The sequence below is a fragment of the Chiloscyllium punctatum genome, chromosome 26 (assembly GCF_047496795.1).
Source record: "Chiloscyllium punctatum isolate Juve2018m chromosome 26, sChiPun1.3, whole genome shotgun sequence".
Lineage (NCBI taxonomy): Eukaryota > Metazoa > Chordata > Chondrichthyes > Orectolobiformes > Hemiscylliidae > Chiloscyllium > Chiloscyllium punctatum.
The window spans coordinates 69,356,330-69,372,272 of NC_092764.1; the positions used below are offsets into that span (position 1 = coordinate 69,356,330).

General features: G+C 43.6%; 1 protein-coding gene across 1 annotated transcript in view; it reads right to left on the bottom strand.

Moving 5' to 3' along the window:
• The window catches only part of hydin (HYDIN axonemal central pair apparatus protein), an 869,275-nt gene that overhangs the window by 533,007 nt on the left and 320,325 nt on the right, over nt 1–15,943 (bottom strand). Inside the window, exon 11 of the mRNA XM_072547579.1 lies at nt 4,439–4,557. Coding sequence (XP_072403680.1) covers nt 4,439–4,557 — 119 coding nt within the window. The remainder of the gene's footprint in view (nt 1–4,438; nt 4,558–15,943) is intronic.

Genomic DNA, 15,943 nt, shown 5'->3' on the forward strand with positions numbered 1-15,943 from the left:
AAAAATACGGGGTAGACCATTTAGGACAGAGATGAGGAGAAACTTCTTCACCCAGAGAGTGATGGGTGTGTGGAAAGCTCTGCCCCAGAGGGCAGTGGAGGCCCAGTCTCTAGATTCATTTAAGAAAGAGTTGGATAGAGCTCTCAAGGATAGTAGAATCAAGTGTTATGGAGATAAGGCAGGAACAGGATACTGATTAAGGCTGATCAGCCATGATCATATTGAAGGGTGGTGCAGGCCCGAAGGGCAGAATGGCCTACTCCTGCACCTATTGTCTATTGTCTGTTATAGAACCAAGTTATTGAATGTACTTAAGACAAAGAAAGGTAGGTCCTTAAAAAAAACAAAAAAAAACAAAAGTACTGCAGATGCTTTAACTCAGAAACAAAAACAGAAGTTGCTGGAAAATCTCAGCAGATAAGGCAGCATCTGTGATTTCTCTTCCCAGATACCCCATAGGTTCTTGATTGGCAAGAGGACCAAGGGTTATGGGCAGAAGCAGGAGAATGAGTTGAGAACCATATCAGCCATGATTCAATGGCATAACAGACTTGATGGGCCAAATGGTTTAATTCTGTTCCTGAATCTTAGTGATTTATGGTCTAAGATATCTGGTCGGGTTGGACCGAAGGATCTGTTTCCATGCTGTACATCTCTACGACTCTATTTGAGATGGACCGCCAACAAGATAAATAGGATGGTACTGCCATCTTAATTTAATTTAAAATATTGAAAATTACAAATAGATTGCATTTTTCCCAAAGGAAGCAATCACAAACTGCAACAATAAGAGTTAAATAGAAAATGCTGGAAATATACAGCAGGCTTGAATTGTATTTATAAAAAGAAATCTCTTTCTCTTGTTAGATGTATAGTTCTAGCATGTTCACTTTTTTTATTTCAGATTTCAGACATTTGCTTTGCTTCTTTTTACTTTGTAAACAATGAATCATGCTAGTAGAATCCCAGAATAAATTTATGTAAAAGGAATCTCACTCTACTATATCTCAATCTTAATCTCAAAAGAGCTCTTATTACAGAAGGGTATTTCAAATTGTCCCAGCACTTGCAGCCCTCAATGAGTGAGATTCTAATTTTAGATGGAATAGTAACACAGTGGTTATGCTATCAGACTAATAACTTGGAGCTTCTGGATTCGTGGTGCTGGAAGAGCACAGCAGTTCAGGCAGCATCCAAATAGCTGCGAAATCGACGTTTCGGGCAAAAGCCCTTCATCAGGAATAAAGGCAGTGAGCCTGAAGCGTGGAGAGATAAGCTAGAGGAGGGTGGGGGTGGGGAGAAAGTAGCACAGAGTACAATGGGTGAGTGGGGGAGGGGATGAAGGTGATAGGTCAGGGAGGAGAGGGTGGAGTGGATAGGTGGAAAAGGAGATAGGCAGGTAGGACAAGTCCGGACAAGTCATGGGGACAGTTACTGAGCTGGAAGTTTAGAACTAGGGTGAGGTGGAGGAAGGGGAAATGAGGAAACTGTTGAAGTCCACATTGATGCCCTGGGGTTGAAGTGTTCCGAGGCGGAAGATGAGGCGTTCTTCCTCCAGGCGTCTGGTGGTGAGGGAGTGGCGGTGAAGGAGGCCCAGGACCTCCATGTCCTCGGCAGAGTGGGAGGGGGAGTTGAAATGTTGGGCCACGGGGCGGTGTGGTTGATTGCTGTCCCGGAGATGATCCCTAAAGCACTCTGCTCGGAGGCGCCCAGTCTCCCCAATGTCGAGGAGACCGCTTCAGGAGCAATGGATACAATAAATGATATTAGTGGATTTGCAAGTTAAACTTTGATGGATGTGGAAGGCTCCTTTAGGGCCTTGGATAGAGGTGAGGGAGGAGGTGTGGGCGCAGGTTTTACAGTTCCTGCAGTGGCAGGGGAAAGTACCAGGATTGGAGGGTGGGTTGTTTGGGGGTGTGGACCTGACCAGGTAGTCACGGAGGGAACGGTCTTTGCGAAAGGCAGAAAGGGATGGGGAGGGAAATATATCCCTAGTGGTGGGGTCTGTTTGGAGGTGGCGGAAATGTTGGCAGATGATTTGGTTTATGCAAAGGTTGGTAGGGCGGAAGGTGAGCACCAGGGGCGTTCTGTCCTTGTTACGGTTGGAGGGGTGGGGTCTGAGGGCAGAGGTGCGGGATGTAGACGAGATGCGTTGGAGGGCATCTTTAACCACGTGGGAAGGGAAATTGCGGTCTCTAAAGAAGGAGGCCATCTGGTGTGTTCTGTGGTGGAACAGGTCCTCTTGGGAGCAGATCCGGCGGAGGCGGAGAAATTGGGAATACGGGATGGCATTTTTGCAAGGGCTAGGGTGGGAGGAGGTGTAATCCAGGTAGCTGTGGGAGTCGGTGGGTTTGTAAAAAATGTCAGTGTCAAGTCAGTCGTCATTAATGGAGATGGGGAGGTCCAGGAAGGGGAGTGAGGTGTCAGAGATGGTCCAGGTAAATTTAAGGTCAGGGTGGAATGTGTTGGTGAAGTTGATGAATCGCTCAACCTCCTCGCGGGAGCACGAGGTGGCGCCAATGCAGTCATCAATGTAGCGGAGGAAGAGGTGGGGAGAGGTGCTGGTGTAATTACGGAAGATCGACTGCTCTACATAGCCAACAAAGAGACAGGCATAACTGGGGCCCATACGTGTGCCCATGGCTACCCCTTTGGTCTGGAGGAAGTGGGAGGATTCAAAGGAGAAATTCTTAAGGGTGAGGACCAGTTCGCCAAACGAATGAGAGTGTCGGTGGAAGGGTACTGTTGGGGACGTCTGGAGAGGAAAAAACAGAGGGCTTGGAGGCCCTGGTCATGGCGGATGGAGGGATTGGATATCCATGGTGAAGATGGGGTGTTGGGGCCAGGGAAACGGAAGTCTTGGAGGAGGTGGAGGGCGTGGGTGGTGTCTCAAACGTATGTGGGAAGTTCCTGGACTAGGGGGGATAGGACAGTGTCGAGGTAGGTAGAGATGAGCTCAGTGGGGCAGGACCATGCTGAGACAATGGGTCGGCCAGGGTGGTCAGGCTTGTGGATCTTGGGATGGAGGTAGAACCGGGCAGTGCGGGGTTCCCGGACTATGAGGTTGGAAGCTGTGGGTGGGAGATCTCCTGAGGTGATGAGGTTCTGTATGTTCTGGGAGATGATGGTTTGGTGATGGGGGGTGGGGTCATGGTCGAGGGGGCAGTAGGAAGAGGTGTCCTCAAGTTGACGTTTGGCTTCAGCGGTGTAGAGGTCAGTGCGCCAGACTACCACTGCGCCCCCTTTATCTGCTGGCTTGATGGTGAGGTTGGGATTGGAGCAGAGGGATTGGAGGGCTGCGCGTTGTGATGGTGAGAGTTTGGAGTGGGGGAGGGAAGTAGACAGGTTGAGGCGGTTAATGTCCCGGCGGCAGTTGGAAATGAAGAGGTCGAGGGCAGGTAATAGGCCAGCGCGGGGTGTCCAGGTGGATGGAGTGTGTTGGAGGTGGGCGAAGGGGTCCTCGGAAGGTAGGCGGGAGTCCTGATTGTAAAAGTAAGCTCGGAGGCGGAGGCGGCGGAAGAATTGTTCGACATCATGGCGTGTATTAAATAATAACTTGGAGGCCAAGAATACTGATGTGAGTTCAAATGTCACTATAGCAGCTGGGATATTTAAATGTTGTTAATTAAATAAAATCAGCTCCATCTAAAATTTGTATCAGCAAACATGCATCTATCAGATTGTTTTCATAAGCCATTTGGTTATTACCCTTTTGGGAAGGAAATCTGCTGTCCATACTTGGTTTGGCAAATTTGTGACCACAGATCACAGCAATGAGGTTGCTTCTTAACTGTCCTCTCAACTCATTTGTCAAGATGATCATTCATTAGCACCTTTTCCAGCACATTCGGAGATCAGCTCCAATCGCTGACCTTGTCAGTGATGTCCACATCCATCAGTTAACAAAAGAAAGTTTCAATTAAAGACCAATTTTGAATTGGCCCCTTTCGACTCCCCTAATTAATTTCACCTAAACCATTTGAGGTTATCAGCCAGACAATCCTGGACTGAATTTGAAATCAAATCCTCATGGTAGACGCCCAGACTCTGCTCTATTTAATTCTCTAAAAACAAAACTTTGAATCACCTACACTAAAGCAAATCGTCAAGCCAATTCATCACTGAAATGTACAAGCTATTTCAGAATACTGTAGACAGATAGCAGATGGACAGGGCAATGAGCTTCTTCAGATCTTTCAATCTTGTAAGCACAAGATACATGCAAAATTAAAAATTAAACAGCCATGGTATGACAGATGTATGGCCAGGTAAATAAAGAATAGCTTGGCTTGGAACACAATGCCCTAATTAACTACTCAATAATTGGTTTGTCCATGAATCCCTAACTTGAACTTTTCATTCAGCCATGTTCTCATGGATTCAGATTAATCCTTTGGGTCGATTTTGAAGATGAACAGAAACCAACTGGATAACTGACCTCATAGGATTGCTTTGAGTTAATGAAGACATTTCCGATTTCAACTTGGTCCACATTCAGGATCACCTTGGGACCTAAACCTTCACACTTGATACGGAGGGGCAAGCGAGTTTCACGACCTAAAGAACCAAAGCATTGATATAAAATATCAACTTTTAACTGTGAGATCATGACCCATGAAACATTTATAAGTATCACCTTGTAGTTGCAGCAGCTTGCAATTCTTGATTATTTCTGAGAGTTCAATGAAATGTACACTAATAGATTGCTCGTTAGCTACAATGGAGGATCCTGGTGTAAGTCAATCAGATTGTGGTAAATTGAAATCCCAGCAGCAACTTCACCAAGTCTTAACACATTTATCTCACCAATGGTCCACTCAACAAATTTAGGAAAAACATCAACGTGTTGTGAGAATATGCAGCACACTTTCATAAGGGCATAAGCACAAACTGAGGTCTTTAAAGGAAGATACTTACTTGGAAATGAAGAGGATTGTGTTATTTGGAGAAATAGGAGCAGTTTGGAATTAGACAAAATTATTACTTATTAAAGGTGGAGTAGCAGTTCAAGAGCCAAATGGGTCACTGGTGTTGTGAAGTCATCTTTAATATACTTGGTACCTCATTGTGGATGAATGGGAAATTGAATCCTCAAGGGTATACATGCCTGCAAGTATATGACGACAGAATAAGAAATGTGGTATTTTATCCCAGTCCTCTCTCTCTTTTCCTGTCTTGAAAGTAAGTTTTACTGAGCTCCAGTTCCTGGGATACCGTGTAACTTTTTGATACCTTGGTCAAGTTGCTATTATTCAAGTCGGAGTCGATACAATGATGGCCAGAAAATTATTCACATAAGGCATGGTGGGATGTTGACAGATTGGTAATTTACTGGACTGGTAATCTGGATGAATGTGTGTTGCTGGAAAAACACAGAAGATCAGGCAGCATCAGAGGAGCAGGAAAATCGACGTTTCGGGCCGGAGCACTTCATTAGGAATCTGGATGACCAGACTACTACTGTGTGACAAGGATTCAAATCCCACTATTGCAACTAGGGGGGAGTTTAAATTCAATTAATAAACCTGAAATAAAATACTAGCCTCATTAGTAATGATTATGGAACTACTAGAATGCCTTTAAAAAAAAATCTATGTATTCTACTATTTCTCTCATAAAGAAGAGTAAGTGTGTTGTGCCAACCTGGTCTGGCTCATTTGTGACTTTAGATTCACACCAAGTTGACTCTTGACTACCATCGGAGATGACTGAAAAAGCCACTTGGTAGGAGATGTATCATAGAATCCCTACAGTGTGGAAACAGTCCCTTTGACCCAACAAGTCCACATTAACCTTCTAAAGTGTAACCCATCCAGACTCATTCCTCTACTGCTCTACATTTACCCGTGACTAATGCACCTAACCTACACATCCCTGAACACCATGGCCAATTCACCTAACCTACACATCCCTGAACACCATGGCCAATTCACCTAACCTGCACATCCTTGTGGTTGTAGGAGGAAACCCACGCAGACACAGGGAGAATGTACAGACTCCACACAGACAATTGCCTGAGGCTGGAATCGAACCCAGGTCGCTGGTGCTGTGAGGCAGCAGTGCTAACCACTGAGCCACCATACTACTCACAATGATTCACCACAACTTCCTCAAAGCAAATGCAGATGTGCGATTGATCCTGGCATTACCAAGAGAGCTCACATCCCAAGCATGAATGAGTTTAAAAGATCAGAGACTTTCCCAATCCCACTGTCATATGATATCACATATGCTTATTTTCTAGCAGGGGTCTTTGAATAACATAAGTAGGAACTCGATACAATCCCAGTTAAGTATTTCCCCCTATTGTTGGGGCACTACAGTCTCAGCTACTTCCACAAGCTAAGATTAGCTAATACAGGACAGAGATGGAATCAAACTTACAACTGCGATTGTGTAACTCAGTTACCAACTGAAGCACAGAAAAGCGACAGATGTAGTGCTTTAAAATGTTGTGCTGCACAAAGCTAAGGCAGAATATTATGATTAGCTCATATATATGTGAAAAAAATCAACTTTTTAGTGTAACCTGTACTCTTCCTTCTCTTGTAACTTGCCATTCTGAACACGTCTCTCAGAATTACAGCAATGCCATGGCACAGAAGGAAGCTATTTGATCCATTGTGCCTTCACTGGTTCTATAACTTAATGGCAGTCTCCTGTCTTTTGCATTGCAGACCATTTCTACGAGGATAGGATAACAATTGAGGCAATTGAAACAGTCCAGCCAACATGCAGGACCTAGGCATTGAGCCCAAATATCAGCTTAAGATAATGTTTGAATTGAGAACAAAAGGTCAACCAACTCCTACAGATAGGAGAGGAATCACAAAGGCTGGCACTCTTATTTAATTGAGTTTGAAATTTAATTCCCAAAATTACAGCAGAATTGTTTTGACGGACAGTAACTGAAGGAAATTGTTAGAACACCTAGTCACCTTAATTACAGCAATATATAAAAATCGAGTAAAGAATAAAAAACATGGATTAGATTTTGAGATTAATGTATACTATATAACGAGAAGTTACAGCACAAACTACACTGGTGATCACCTCCAGCCAAGTCTCTACTCATCCTCCTTCAGCAAATTCTATCAACAAAGAATTCCTAATGTGACAGGATTAATAGCTGTCCTTCAACCAACAACATCAGAACATGATATCTGGTCATTTTTATTACCAGTCTCTGTGGGGCCCTTCTTCCTGTTCAGTAGTTGCCACTTTTGTTTGTGTTACAACTTTGGCCACACTTTAAAATGACCTCATTGGAGGTGCAATGTTTCAGAATGCTTTGAGGATGATAATAGTGTTTTACACATTGTTTTCAATCAATCGCAATGACTGCTCAGGAAAATGACCTTATTTGTGAGTGATGGTTACTGTCTGTTCACTGAAATTCACCATAATTGAAATTGTAGATATTTTTCCATATGTTTTTAAAAGGTTCAGAAAATTCACTGTTTCTAAAACCATCAGCTTCCTTAAGTTTTCATCTGGATTAATCCAATTTCTAAACTAGAATAAAATATGAAGTACAAAGAGGATATGCTGGTTTGGCTGACCTCAGCAACTGAAGCAGTTCAAGAGTTTCTGTAGGTTTGATTTCCATTTCAACCCCACACTCTTCCAATCACTTTTCCAACACCTGTTCACCACTCTCCAGAGTCTGACAACAGGCCTTCTGCAAATTCCATTCCTTGCTCCAAGATCGACGACTTTCCCAGCAGTGGCCACTGCTCCAAATGGCATTGCTTGACCCCTAATTAGTCTGCAGTTTTTGGGAGTAGGGCATCCTGCCTTATGGGCGAAAGTGAAGACTGCAGATACAGGAGATTAGAGTCGAGAGTGCGGTGCTGGAAAAACACAGCAGGTCAGGCAGCATCCGAGGAGCAGGAAAATTGACGTTTTGGACAAAAGCCCTTCATCCTGCCTTATGCTATGGGCAAAAGACAGGTGCGCAGAGGTTGTGGAATGCATAACCTAAGGGAACAGTTTGAGCATTGTGGATTCTGGAGCTGGCAAAGGTGAGTACTCCCCAGATTTCCAATGGATGTATGGGGCTACTGACTCAAATCCCAGCCATTGCCATGAAGACTTCTGCAGATGAGTCTGCTGTTTTCATGAATTATGAGCACTTCCAACTTCCAATCATTATCAACTGCACATTTTACAGGGCTTGATCTTCCATCTGATAGGTGATATGATGCTTTACTCCAGGCCATTCCTCTATACTCTAAAGCTCTCTATATCATTAATGAGGGGCTGCTTGACCTATGTAAGTCCTGCTTACTGCAACGATCCTCTCAGGAAACGTACACTTTGAAGATGAGCTCTGCTCCAACCCCATCCATAGCTGAGTACAGTCCTCATCAAGAGGAACATGGGAGTGCCCAGGCAACAATTCAACTGTTTGGATGAATTTGGTAGCTTCCTTCAAAACAGCTCAGAATAAGTGCCTCAAATGTTGATATTTTGTTCAAGTAATGACTCCATTACTATAGAACATAATGGAGCAGAAGGTGGCCATCACACATGAGGAATAACATTGCTCTTGTATAAAAATGAAGAGGTGGAAAAATGAATGTTCCTCAGAGTTTAAGGACTTGTATCTGACTTCAGCTACTATGATGTTCCAAATTGTCACCACTATCAGTTTTTATCTGAGTTATTACCTCATTATCCACCTTCACAATGAAAATATCCTCCATTGTGTTGTGTGGCATTATCACCATGCCAAATGGAACAGATTTCGAACAAATCTAGCAACTCCAAATTGGGCATCCATGAGGCACTGTTAGCTATCACAGCAGCAGAAGTGTATTCCAAAACAATCTGCAAATTCAAGCTCAGCATATTGTCCCACTTAACCATTACTAGCACGCCAGGGATCAACCCTGGTTCAATGGAGAGTGCAGGAGGCATATGAAGAACAGGCATACCTGAAAATGAGGTTTCAATCTGAAGCGACCAAACAGGACTACTTGCATGGTAAACAGTATAAGCAGCAAGTGATGGACAGAGCTAATACAACCAATGGATCAGATCTAAGCTCCTGCAATCCTGTCACATCCAGTCACGAATGGTGGCAGACCATTAAACAACTCACTGGAGAAGGACACTCCACAAATATCTCCAACTTCAATGATGGAAGAGCCTAACACATCAGTGCAAAAAATAAGGCAGTCGTAGAAGTCTTCAGCCAAAAGTGCCAAATAGATGATCCATCTCAGCCACATACCAGTATTTAGTCAATTCTTTTCACCCAATTTGTGATCAAGAAACTGTTGGTGTACTGAATACTACAAAGGCTATGAGACTTGACAAGAGGCCAGCAATAGTACAGAAGATGTGTGCTCCAGATTTTGCTATACCTCTAGCCAAGCTCTTCCAGTACAGCTCTTCTATCCAACTCTGAGAAAAATTGCCCAGCTTATGCCCTGTAGACAGAAAGCAGGATGAGCCCATCAGAGTCAATTATCACCTCATCAATCTACTCTCAATCAGCAGTTAGTGATGAAAGATGTCATCAACAATGCTATTGCGCAGCATCTGCTCAGTGACACCAAGTTTGGGTTCCACCAGGGCCACTCATTACAGTCTTAGTTCAAACACAGAAAAAGGAGCTGAATTCCAGAAGTGAGGTGAGAGTGACAGCCGTTGACATCAAGGTGACATTCAACCAAGTGTGGCATCAAGGAGCCCTAGCAAAACTGGAATCAATGGGTATCAGGAGACAAACTTCCTCCTGGTTGAAGTTATACCTGACACATAGGAAGATGGTTATGGGTGTTGGAGGTCAGTCATCTCAGCTCCAGGACATCCCTGTCGGAGCTCCTCAGGGTAATGTCCGAGGCCCAATCATCTTCAGACGCTTCATCAATGATCTTTCCTGTTGTGCGGCACTATCACCATGCTAAATGGAACAGGCCTTGGAATAAATCTAGCAACTCAGGACTGGGCATCCATGAGGCACTGTAGGCTATCACAGCAGCAGAAGTGTATTCCAAAACAATCTGCAACCTCTTGACTCAGCATTTTGCCCCAATGAACCATCAAGCCAGAAGTGATTATGTTCACTGATGATTGCACAATATTCAGAATCGCCGTGGCACTTGGGGTGGCACAGTGGCTCAGTGGTTAGCACTGCTGCCTCACAACGCCAGGGTCCCATGTTCGATTCCAGCCTCGGGTGACTGTCTGTGTGGAGTTTGCACGTTCTCCCCGTGTCTGTGTGGGTTTCCTCCCACAGTCCAAAGATGTGCAGGTCAGGTGAATTGGCCATGCTAAATTGCCCATCGTGTTAGGTGCATCAGTCAGAGGGAAATGAGTCTGGTCTGGTTGGGTTACTCTTTGGAGGGTCGGTGTGGATTAGTTGGGTCGAAGGGTCACACTGTCAAAAATCTAATCTAATCTAAAATCTAATAATTCATGACTCCTCAGATACTGAAGTAGTCCATGTTCTAATGCAACAAAATCTGGCCAATATCCAGGCTTGGGTTGACAAATGACAGGTAACATTTGCACAAAACAAATGCCAGGCAATTACCATTTCCAATAAGAGACAATCAAACAACATTCAATCCCCCGCTATCAACATCCTGGAGGTTGCCATTGACCAGAAATTCAATGAACTCACTACATAAACATGAGCCCTCCTGAAGAAGGGCTCATGCCCGAAACGTCGATTCTCCTGATCCTTGGATGCTGCCTGACCTGCTGCACTTTTCCAGCAACACATTTTCAGCTCTGATCTCTAGCATTTGCAGTCCTCACTTTCTCCTCACTACAAAAACAGACTGATTGACTGTAATAGCAGGTAGAGTATCGGAATACTGGTGTGAGTAACTCATCTCCTAATTCGCCAAAAGCCTCTCCATCATCTACAAGGGACAAGTCTGCTGTGCGATGGCATAATCCCCACTTGCCTGGATGGGTTCATCTCCAAGTACACTTGATGCCCTCCAGAACAAAGCAGCCCACTCAATTGGTACCACATCATCAAACAACAACTCCCTCCACCACCGATGCTCAGTAGCAGAAGTGTTTACCCATCTTATGATGCACTGCAGAAATTCAACAAAGATGTTTAAACATCACATTCCAAACCTACAAACACTTCTGTCCAGAGGGACAAGAACAACGGGTATATGGGAACACCACCACCTTCCCACCTGACATGGAAATATATTAAAGTTTTGTTCAGCATTGCTGGGTGAATATCCTGGAATTTCCTTCCTAAGGGCTTTGTGGATCAACCTACAGCACGTGGGCTACAGCAATTTAAGAAGGCAGTTCATTACCATCTTCTCAAGGACAACTAGGGACAGGCAATAAATACCGACCAGATAGCAACATCCATATCCCACAAATGAACAAAAAATTTTACACCTGGCATGGGAGCTTTTTTTATGTTGTTTTTCATCATCTAAACTGAAGAATGTTACACAGTAATAAATACAAGAAAAGATAGAAAAGTTAAAAATAAGACATTAGCTTTTGAGGATATAGTTCACCCATGACTTAACATTAACAATCTTTCTGAAGTTCTGTTGAATACTATTGCTACCTTTGGGATGATCTTAGAGTTATTCAATGTATCCGCTACACTAAACAGAAAGAAGACTTTTATTCCCTTTGAAAATGAAATAAGCTCAAATAGACATTGATGTAAAAATCAGCATTTTAACATCTGTCAATTATTCTCCTGACTCAGTATGAATAAATCAATTGGTGAATCAATACCAGTATAACATAATCCTTGGCAAATAAAAGAGAGACATTATTCTAAAGCAACTGAATGCTGACACAGAGGCAAACGAAAAAGTGAGCCATCAAAAGAAAACAAACAGTACTTAACAAGTTATTATTGGACAGTATTCAATGAGAGAGGGTATATGTTGAATATTGGGGAGTAATCCACTAGACTCTGATTCAAGAAATAGTGACAGTGATGGCGTAGATCTCAAAGTTAATAAACAACAACAGGGCGGCACGGTGGCTCAGTGATTAGCACTGCTGCCCCACAGCACCAGGGACCCACGTTTGATTCCAACCTTGAGAGATTGCTTGCTTGGAGTTTGCACATTCTCTCCATGTCTGTGTGGTTTTCTCCAGGTGCTCCGACAATCCAAAGATGTGCAGCTTAGGTGAATTGGTCATGCTAAATTGCCCATAGAGTTCAGGGATGTGTAAGTTAGGTACATTAGACAGGGGTAAATATAGATTAATAGGGTAGGGAAATGGTGTGGGTGGGTTACTCTTCGGAGGGTTTGTTGGGCCGAAGGGCCTGTTTCTACACTGTACGGATTCTATGACATTAGAGTTGACACTGAATTACAGACCTGAAATCCTTTCACACAAGATACACAATCATTATACAAAATGATCACTCTGAGTCAAAAAAAGCAATTCTACCAATGTAGCCATGCTTTTGAGACTATTGTGGACTAGGCCAGACCACTCAAAACATTCTTAAGCAGGCAGCCCCAGACCATAACTTTACAATTTGTTTCGGTAATTATACAGTGAAAATTACCTGGATTACGTTAGCTGGGTTGACTACTAGATTTTAAAACAGACGAAAATTTATTCACAACATTACAAAATGAAACACAAAGAAGAGAATATAGAACCCCTACAGAACTCAACCTATCCAACTTGACTTACTTATGCTGTTCTGAATATACACGATAATCACAATATGTAAACTCCCTTTAAAATCCAGTATAAATGGAAAACACGCTGACAGATTGAAGTTGACAGGCAAAGAGAGAGAGAGAGTTTCCACACAGCTCCCTGTTGAACTTCCAACCAGCTCAAGACTGAACTAAAACTGCTCAGCTCAGCTCAGCTAAAGAGCTGACCACTCCCCTTTCATTATAGAGGTCACTTCTAAAACATGATCACTTTGGCCTGAAGTCTCATCTGTTTACATTTAAACAAAAGGCCTCTCAAAATCCTTTTCATCTCTGTATCTAATCAGACTGATCGGAGCCCGGCCTGGTTTATTACCGTCTGAAAGAAATCAAGGACAGAGTCTCCTTTAGCCAAGCAGCAGCTTTTAGAAAAAAAGGGACTAGCTTTGTGACACGTCCACCCTTTAAAAAAAGAACCTTCAATGCCAAAAGATAGGCAAATGATGAGGACACTGCAGGAGAGAGAGAGAGAGAGAGAACCTGCACAATTACCGCCTTTGCTGTTTGAATTCGTGTATCACTGGACATCGGAGTGCATCTGGGAAAATTAACAAACAGTGAAATTCACAACTAATCTTGGAGGAACTGTTGGGTGAAGTTCACAGCACAGAGTCAGATAAGTTAATTGTTGTTTTAAATCTGTCCAAGAGAAAGGCTGCAGTTGTGAGTATAGTGGATTCTTTCTTGATTATATGTTTTTGGAGATAAGTCTCTTGATTAAACTTAACATAGCTATTAATTTAACCTGGGGCAGTGTTCGTAGAGGAATAGGCAGTGTTATTTTCTGAGTCTGTAGATTGTGAAGGAGCAAAATTGGCCTTTGCAGTGATATATACTTCTTGTCAGATGTGGGAGTTTAAAGAGAGTTTAAGGGTTACTGCGGATTATATCTGCCATAAATGCTGTTAGATGCGAATTTTATCAGATCGAATGGATCAGTTGGAGAGACAGATACAAGCGATGAGGAATTGGCAACAGCAACAGTATGTGATGGATGGCAGTTATAGAAAGGGGGGAAAGTCTCAGATACAGTCACATAGATGGGTTAACTCCAGGAAGGGTAAGAGAGGTAGGCACCCAGAGCAGGAGTCTTTTGTGGATATACCCATTTCAAACAGGAATGTTATTTTGGAAAATGTAGGGGGTGGTGGATTCTCAGAGGAACGTAGCATGAACAGCCAAGTTTCTGGTATTGAGACTGGCTCCAATGCAACGAGGGGTACGTCGGCTTCCAAGAGATCAATTGTGTTAGAGTATTCTGTAGTCGGAGGCACAGACAGACGTTTCTGTGGCCAGCAGAGAAAAAGCAGAATGATGTGTTGTTTCCCTGGTGCCAGTATCAAGGATGTCTCAGAGAGGGTGCAGAATGTTCTCAAGGGGGAGAGGGGCCAGCAGGAGGTCATTGTCCACATTGGAACCAACAACATTGGAAGGGAAAAGGTTGAGTCTCTGAAGGGAGATTACATAGAGTTAGGCAGAAATTTAAAGAGGTCCTCAAGGATAGTAATATCTGGATTACTCCTAGTGCTATGAGCTAGTGAGGACAGGAATAGGATGATAGAACAGATGAATGCAGAAATGAGGAGCTGATATATGAGACAAGGATTCACATTTTTGGATCATTAGAATCTCTTTTGGGGTAGAAGTGACCTGTACAAGCAGGACGGACTGCACTAAAATTGGAAGAGGTCTAATATATACTGGCAGGGAGATTTGCTTGAACTGTTTGGGAGGATTTAAACTAGTAAGGTGGGGGGGGGGCGGGGGTGGGACCCAGGGAGATAGTGAGGAAACAGATCGATCTGAGACAGGTACAGCTGAGAACAGAAGTGAGTCAAACAGTCAGGGCAGGCAGGGACAAGGTAGGACTAATAAATTAAACTGCATTTATTTCAATGCAAGGGGCCTAACAGAGAAAACAGATGAACTCAGGGCATGGTTAGGAACATGGGACTGGGGTATCATCGCAATTATGGAAACATGGCTCAGGGATGGGCAGAACTGGCAGCTTAATGTTCCAGGATACAAATGCTACAGGAAGGATAGAAAGGGAGGCAAGAGAGGAGGGGGAGTGGCATTTATGATAAGGGATAGCATTACAGCTGTGCTGAGGGAGTATATTCCCGGAAATACATCCAGGGAAGTTATTTGGGTGGAACTGAGAAATAAGAAAGGGATGATCACCTTATTGGGATTGTATTATAGACCCTCCCCCCCAATAGTCAGAGGGAAATTGAGAAACAAACTTGTAAGGAGATCTCAGCTATCTGTAAGAATAATAGGGTCGTTATGGTAGGGGATTTTAACTTTCCAAATATTGACTGGGACTGCCATAGAGTTAAAAGTTTAGATGGAGAGGAATTTTTTAAGTGTGTACAAGACAATTTTCTGATTTAGTATGTGGGTATACCTACTAGAGAAGGTGCAAAACTTGACCTACTCTTGAGAAATAAGGCAGGGCAGGTAACTGAGGTGTCAGTGGGGGAGCACTTTGGGGCCAGCGACTATAATTCTATTTGTTTTAAAAAAGTGATAGAAAAGGATAGACCAGATCTAAAAGTTGAAGTTCTGAATTGGAGTAAGGCCAATTTTGACGGTATTAGGCGAGAACTCTTGAAAGCTGATTGGAGGCAGATGTCGCAGGTAAAGGGACGGCTGGAAAATGGGAAGCTCAAAGTTTGGGAGAAGATTTGTAGCTCAGGTGCTTGTTGTTGTGGTTCTGTTCGCCGAGCTGGGAATTTATTTTGCAAACGTTTCGTCCCCTGTCTAGGTGACTTCCTCAGTACTTGGGAGCCTCCTGTGAAGCGCTTCTGTGATGTTTCCTCCAGCATTTATAGTGGTTTGTCTCTGCCGCTTCCGGTTGTCAGTTCCAGCTGTCCGCTGCAGTGGCCAGTATATTGGGTCCAGGTCGATGTGTTTGTTGATAGAATCTGTGGATGAGTGCCATGCCTCTAGGAATTCCCTGGCTGTTCTCTGTTTGGCTTGCCCTATAATAGTAGTGTTACTATTATAGTACTATTATAGGGCAAGCCAAACAGAGAACAGCCAGGGAATTCCTAGAGGCATGGCACTCATCCACAGAAACTATCAACAAACACATCGACCTGGACCCAACATACCGGCCACTGCAGCGGACAGCTGGAACTGACAACCGGAAGCGGCAGAGACAAACCACTATAAATGCCGGAGGAAACAGCACAGAAGCGCTTCACAGGAGGCTCCCAAGCACTGAGGATGTCACCTAGACA